Source organism: Anneissia japonica, unplaced genomic scaffold (assembly GCF_011630105.1).
Source record: "Anneissia japonica isolate Jap-2015-1 unplaced genomic scaffold, ASM1163010v1 scaffold284967_len33173_cov135, whole genome shotgun sequence".
In the NCBI taxonomy this organism is placed as follows: Eukaryota; Metazoa; Echinodermata; class Crinoidea; order Comatulida; family Comatulidae; genus Anneissia; species Anneissia japonica.
In genome coordinates, this window is record NW_022749507.1 from 14,945 (window position 1) to 22,656 (window position 7,712).

At 34.8% G+C, this 7,712-nt stretch overlaps 1 protein-coding gene across 3 annotated transcripts in view; it reads left to right on the forward strand.

Moving 5' to 3' along the window:
* LOC117121104 (carbohydrate sulfotransferase 11-like) overlaps positions 1-7,712 on the forward strand; it is a 20,422-nt gene that overhangs the window by 2,395 nt on the left and 10,315 nt on the right. For 2 of the 3 annotated variants that reach the window (XM_033266206.1, XM_033266204.1), the window contains exon 2: positions 801-865. In XM_033266206.1, the coding sequence (XP_033122097.1) occupies positions 801-865 (65 nt within the window). Of the gene's footprint in view, positions 1-800; positions 866-2,637; positions 2,959-7,712 lie in introns of all 3 variants that reach the window. The other variant, XM_033266205.1, reaches the window with a different exon arrangement.

A 7,712-nucleotide genomic window follows, 5' to 3' on the forward strand; every position in this document is an offset into this window, starting at 1 on the left:
AACTACTTGAGCCTGTATTTATTTCACCAAACATATTCAATTTGGGGGGGGGGGGGGTGCGCGCACCAAGATACGCCACTGGGCCCCAACTGTATTCTCGAACGGAACGCTCAGAAGTTTCTAGTTATGCCACGGCGGATACAAAAAGATAAAGCGACCAAAAGGATAATCCAGAAAAAAAAATGGATATCCACGTAGCGAGGAGGCATATGCCTACACATTGGTTGTTGACGGAGAAGGCAGGCATTAGGCGAAAACACTTGGCCCACATTACCATACCTAGCACAGGAAGAAACTAAGTTAAAGCTTTCCACTGGTGAATTTATTAGCTCGAATCGAAAGCGTCGTTTCATGCGCATGCGCATTCACATTTCTATCTGACATTTTCTACTTTTTGCGAAGCGAAAAAATGCGCAACCAATCAGAGATCAGTGGGAAAACAGACTTAAAGCAAGGTAAACAGGCCTTATAATGTGAAATGCAATATTACGTCACCGTAAACAGATTATAAATTTATGGTTTATGTAAAACCGATGTAGCCAACACGTTAATTTTCGCAGTTTAAACTGATAATGAAATGATAGGTTTACGTCAATCCAAATTGCGCATGCGTTTATAGCCCTGAAAGATCAGATTCTGAATAGGCCAACCTTCTTTAATGATTCTGAACTTCGCCAGAACTTCTTCATTGATGATATGATATTGATATTAATATAATTGTATTTCACGTTAGTTAAAATTCCTCCATGGCTATTTAGTTAGTTAACGGTTTTACATTGCATTTTTTTTTATACCAAAAGATTACAAACTGGATGAAACGCAGCCAGGAACAGTGGGCAATATAGGCGAAGCAGCTACTCTGCAGGTGAGTTTAGTCTGACAACACCACATTGCACAAATGCATACAATTATTTACTCACTCGTTGAGCCAAAAATAATCAATAAAAGTTAATATTTCCCATAGCCACTGCCAGCGATTGGGTAGTTGCTAAATACAACGGGTTCAGCCGAGGGGCGTGGCTCCGTATGTTGACGTCACGCATAATTTCAGCTATAGTTCGTCTTTAGTTATAGTTCATCCTCGACATAGAGTAGGCCCTGTCTTTCATTTATCACACAGCATAGAAGAACACAGCAACTCCATGGTACAACCGATGGTAATGCATGTCACGCTAAACGGTCCAATCTGAGACTAGAATGTCAGATAGATAACCACAGAAAAGTAGTCTTAACTTGAAGGGTATATTCTTATATACTGCCAGTCATTACAATAAAAGTAAACAAGTTTAATTTCTTATTTAAAAGGTGACAAAAGTTATCAACTTTTTTGGGACCCCTCTGGAAATACAACCTGTATTGGGATTTAGAGGGTTTATCCCAGATATCAACAAAGATTTACTTGCATTCTAAATAGTGTTTCTTTGTTGTCTGTATATGTATCTATATCTATATCTATATCTATCTATCTATCTATCTACTAAAATCTATCTACTAAAATAACGTTTTGTGTTTTTCTCTGTCCACCAAATATCTCCGAAAGTATTTCAAGTACAAGTATTACAATTATGATTTTCACACATGTTGTAGCTACCACCAATGGAACGAATACCTGCTACATTAGGACTCGATTTCGTTATCCTACATGTGTTTTTTTTTAGGTAGAATTAACACATTTTCTAACTGATTACTTCCAAATCTTATACCTGTCGTTACGTCACGTCTCCATAAAAGAAAACAATGATATTAAAGTTATTATTGTAGTTATAGTAAAAAAATAAAAATTGCTCAGTTTTGGAGTACCTTTCTGCACACTAGAGAAATTTTGTAAACTTTCAGGTCCTTGTCTTAATGTTGGTTCATGGAACAATACTGCTGGTATACACTGGCCAAGTAATGCATTGAAAATCTTAGAATTTACATTGGATATGACCGGAAACTTTGTAAAAAAAAAAAGAAATGTATAGACAAAATTGATAAAATGGAGAAAATATTAAATAGCTACAAAAAAAAGTGACCAGGGGTGGCGGGACAGGGCCGCTCCAATAATTTGAAAATACCGAATTTTATTTACTTTTTTTTTTAAATAAATGTTAAATATTTATTTCCTTAGCAACTAAACACACTGCCGCAGTTTAGACAGCGCGTCCGTCGTCTTAGTTCTTTAGTTCAGAAATGCAAATAAAATACTGTGAATTATACAGAAATACCGGAATGGTGTCGGCGGAGGATATGGTTTTTAACCTTGGAGCTAAAGCAGCATGCAAAATTGTACAATTCCGGCCCCGAAACGTTGACTCAAAAATACCGGAATTGTGTCCAGCAGGTGATAGTATTTACTATGTACAATAGGCCTACTTTAAATTCACTTTTCATTGTATAAATTCCAGCCCCAAAACCATGACTACATTAGATGTACCGTTATGGTGTCCGATGGGGAGATGTTTTCCTGTTATTTATTTACTTTTTATTTAATTATTTTATTTTATGTTTAATATTAATGCATATTCATTTATAGTGGACCTTTGCAATGCTATTTCTATGCAAATGCTCTGTTTGAAGAGACGTAACTGTAAAGTTTAAATATGCTTTATAATGAATTAATCTTAAATTATAATTAATTAAACCCTGAATCAACAGACAGTACTCAAGATACAAGATACACAATACAAGAACACTTTATTGTCAAATAATTCAAACAAGGAAAATGACAATACAGATGAAAATGAAGAGACCATCAATGACTTTATGGAGAAACATTCAACTATAATTAGAAGACGAGTTACTCATACACAAGAAATGTGTCGCAAACATCGACGCTTCATTCCAAGGATGAAAAGACGGCCAAATCTTCTTGTGAATGAGGAACACAAGCTTGTTTACTGCCAAACACCTAAAGTTGCAACAGTTAGCTGGTGCAAAATTTTCTTGACTTTTTCTGGATTTAAAAACTATTCGGAGGTTGTAAAGCTGTCTCTTATACACATCTAGATGTGTATAAGAGACAGTGATTAACTAGGCCTAGGCATATGTTGTACAAAAAAATGTCACAATAATAATAATTCTTTAACTTTGATTTATATTTTAGATTACATTTTGCAATTTACAAAGAATAAGCCTTGGCTAATTGTATCGGTTTGTACACCAGCATATTTTATTTCATAAATTAAAATATATACTAGTAATAATAATATAATGCATAGGTCTGATACAAGAACTTTCATGTTATTAATATTATTTATCATACATTTACAGTCGAGCAAAATATTATCGCCAACGATTCACATTGCAACCTACCTAGCCTGGGTTCCAGGCCCTAATTTTAGGTTACTCACTCTTTATTGCACTTAGTGCGCGCCATACCTAATTTAATTGGCGTCCCATACTCGATTTCTTCTTTTTCGAATTAGGCTTATTCCGATACCTTGTATCTACTGTCTATACACTAAGTCCACTTCTCTCCAGTGATCTATGGATGACATAACCTTGAGTAAACAAGGTTAAGGTGACTGTGTCACTGCAGACTATAGGGCGTACCTACAAATCTGTATAAACTTTGAAAAAAATAACCTCACAAAATTTTGAATATCAAATGAATTGTAAAATACTTTTTGTTTATATGAGACTTACAAAAACTCTTAGAAACATAGTTTTGAAAAATCCACCACACACGAGAGCTACAGCAATGTCATATGGATGCATGATGCCGTAAGCAATTAGCTCTAGTGTGAGTGTGCCAGACTTAACATTTTCAGGCCTAGCATACAGTCCTGCCTGTTATTGAAATGGGATACATTCAAGTAGGCCTACAGCTGTCTCTTATACACATCTAGATGTGTATAAGAGACAGGAGCAGCCCCAGGGCTCTGGGAATGTGGAGCAGTGTCCAGAGGTGACTGAGGGCGATATGTATGGACTTGTTTGAATCCAAACCAACAGGGTATATTTAAGACAAAATGGACATATAGATGATTACTGTATTACGATATAACTAACCCCGGTATTCTTCAAACGAACTTTAGTCGTAGTCCGAGCTAAAACTTCAAAATTATGTCATTTTGTATTCTTAAAACCAACTTCGACTAGCACTACGACTTAATCATGCGAACCTTGACAAAAATGATACCTCCGTAGGCAGATTTTTTTAGTCAGCCTAGGGTCAAGCTAAATCGCCGACATGAAATATTTACCCCACTAAAAATGTGGTTTTTGTAACTCACGAAAAAGTAAAACGAATAAAAACGATTGTATATGTAGGTCTGATATATCTTCGGTGTGTGAAACAAAAGAGACATCAAGTTTTAGCTTCCAAAAGACGAAATTAACATGTTATGCTAGCCATATGCAATAGTTCCTGATTTGCATAAAATCATCTCACGTTGCAGCCACGTAGCTGCACCATAACAACAACAAAGATGGCACCGCCCTCGCTGGGGCTCAACTATAATAGTTCTCCAAATAAAGCAAATTTCCAGTGGTTGTTCAAATTCTCTATCGTTGTATATTAACGACCAATATAGTTATTATAGAAAATTAATTAAGCGAATGATTATCTATTATGAATTATGAGGAAATATGTTTTTGAATGGCAGACGGCAATTTAATATTCATCTGCGTTACCGGATCTCTAAAATTTGTCTGCTATTAGAAGATGAGCTCTTTTCATTGGTTAGTTTGATAGTCGTTGCTTGCAAGCTATCTTTAGCTGAACTAAAATTAGAACTTGATTTAATCGTAGTTTAAAACTTCAACTACAGGGTTTATGAATACAAATTTAATTTTAAGTTGCAACTAGGACTAAATGAAGTTCTAGTTCGAAGTTCGACTAAAGTTCGTTTTAAGAATATGGGTGTAAAACCGAAGCCGCTGTTATACTTTGACCAGGTTCTTTTTGACATGTGATAATGATGATCTGATGATCTGAAAACACACTTGGTAGCAGCAGCTAAACAGCTTGTTGCTGCTGGTAAGCACTTGGCCCCCATGACCTAAGCCAGGATGTTCAATGATACCTTGTATCTACTGTCTATACACTAAGTCCACTTCTCTCCAGTGATCTATGGATGACATAACCTTGAGTAAACAAGGTTAAGGTGACTGTGTCACTGCAGACTATAGGGCGTACCTACAAATCTGTATAAACTTTGAAAAAAATAACCTCACAAAATTTTGAATATCAAATGAATTGTAAAATACTTTTTGTTTATATGAGACTTACAAAAACTCTTAGAAACATAGTTTTGAAAAATCCACCACACACGAGAGCTACAGCAATGTCATATGGATGCATGATGCCGTAAGCAATTAGCTCTAGTGTGAGTGTGCCAGACTTAACATTTTCAGGCCTAGCATACAGTCCTGCCTGTTATTGAAATGGGATACATTCAAGTAGGCCTACAGTGTACAATTTTCAAGACAATTTTACCAAGGGTCAAAAGCCTCCCACAAGTAGCAGGAGTCTCAGTCCTGCCAACTATCCCGCACTTAGCGCGAAAGTCAAACAGAAAAATGTTTTTCCACAGTCCAGATGTGTATAAGAGACAGCGCTGGAACGCTTTTGTTATTTTCTCGATTAGGTTGTTGCATTATCAGAGCCTCAAGCCATTCTTCTTGCATTTGCTCGTTTTCCAGAACCATACAAAAGCAGTCATTTCGAGTGTACAGCGCTATCACATACTTATGTTTTGTATCATTTTTCTTGTTGATGTTAAAGCAACAGTTTAATTGTATTGCTCGTTTTGAGGTAGCTCCGTTCAGGAATTTCTTTTCCGAGTCGTAATATTCTAAGGTTGGTATCCCTGTTGGACTACACCGTAGCACAAAAAATTTTCTTTTCATAGTCTGAAGAAATATAAAATATCAAATAATCTTGTCAATTACAATTGAAAATTTAAGAGGAAGACAACTGTTCTAAAAAAAATGCATCATCTATATTTATCACAATTGGAGATGTTTCTTTGAAGCATATAGGTCATTAGGTTAATGTCAATGTTTAGATTGTCATCAGATGGTAGATAAAGAGATGAGACAAAGATATCTGGTACATTCATTTCATATACTATACCCATTTTTCTGTCTCTTATACACATCTAGATGTGTATAAGAGACAGACACCACACAGATCTCTACTATAATAGCTGGATGCTCATAAGGTGCGTCCAAAAAGAAAACAAAACAAAAGCAACAAAGTAATGAAGGTAAACTTGGGAAAAAAATTTTAAAAAAATGTAAGGAAATAAGAAATTTTAAAAATAGATAAATAAAGACATAAAACCAAAAGGTTAAAGCCACTGACGCCATGTTGGGGATATTTTAACGTCAGAAAATACGTCATCACAGCGAAAACTTTTGAATCACTCGCGCTTTTGTAAACTGCACACACATGAGCGTTTAGATGACTTGAAAAAATCACTACGTTGAAATTAAAAAGTATTACACTAATTCCTCCATGTTTAGACTGGTACGTCACCCGGGCTCTTGCATATTGCATCGGTGACTTCAGTTTTTTCTTTAAAATGATTGGCCGATGAGCAATCCAGCTATTATTGTAGAGATCAGTGGATAACACGTGTGTTTGTAGAACCCGCGCGTAATCCTGACTCTGTGCTGATTGGTCAGTTGTTAAATTTGATTGACACTCTGGAAAGGAATCTAATGCACCACCAATATCATGATGTGTAAGTTAAATGCCCATTTTTGGATATACGTTCTGTGTTACTGATATTTATATTTATATTTTCTGCGGCAATGTAAGAATGTTCTAGCTTAAATTGGGTTTTACTTTTGCAACTTAAATTTTGTAATGCATGTAGTTAACGTATGTAGTGTTTATCTTTGTATGTTTTGATTATTTTTGTTATTCACTTTTATTATCACTATCTTATAATTTATATATAAATATTTATGTTTACAATATGAAATGTATTAACTGTTCTGTTAATGTTAGTTGATTTGAAAATTAAATACATAAATATAACAAATAAATATGTTCAACAGAGAACCCAGGGCTTTGTATATACTGTAATAATATAGCAAATAAATATGAGAGATAGAGACGAGAGGCAGGAGAATAACCCATAACTCGCAGCGTCACTGTGCTTAATTGTACATGGGTGTGGTCCGTGACTGCTTTAGCAGCCGTGGAGAGGCGTTTTCATTCCATAAACCTTAAAATAACATTCAAGAGCGTTGTGAACGTTGTGGTAAGCTTATTTAAGAAAAAATGCAGCAAAATTTGTAACGTTTTAGTTAGAAATCACGTCATAAATGTGTTTTTTCATTAATTTTAAATAACAATAATAATAATAATATTTATAATAATAAAAAAAATATTTTTTATTGTACACTGTATGCTTGAGCAATGTGATTTCCTTTTTCTTTTCTTTTTTTCCCCTTTTTTTGTGACTTTAACTACGTATTTATTTATGGTTCTACAAAAACCCGGTTCTTTTAGGTGGGAATTGGGATATTCAGGTTATATAAAATAATTCAATTTCGTTGAAGGTGAGAACACATTAATCAATATAGATTTTATAACTGATAATTCAATTCTTCTACACAGATCAATTGCCCTAGGCGGCACAAACCAACAATAATCCTGCATGAATTTAACAAGTTTTGTTTTCGTTTCTCTTAATTTGAACTCTCCACTCAACAAGTCGTTCAGGTCATTAAAATAAAACTAAGTACTGAGTATTATGTCAAAAGTATTATAA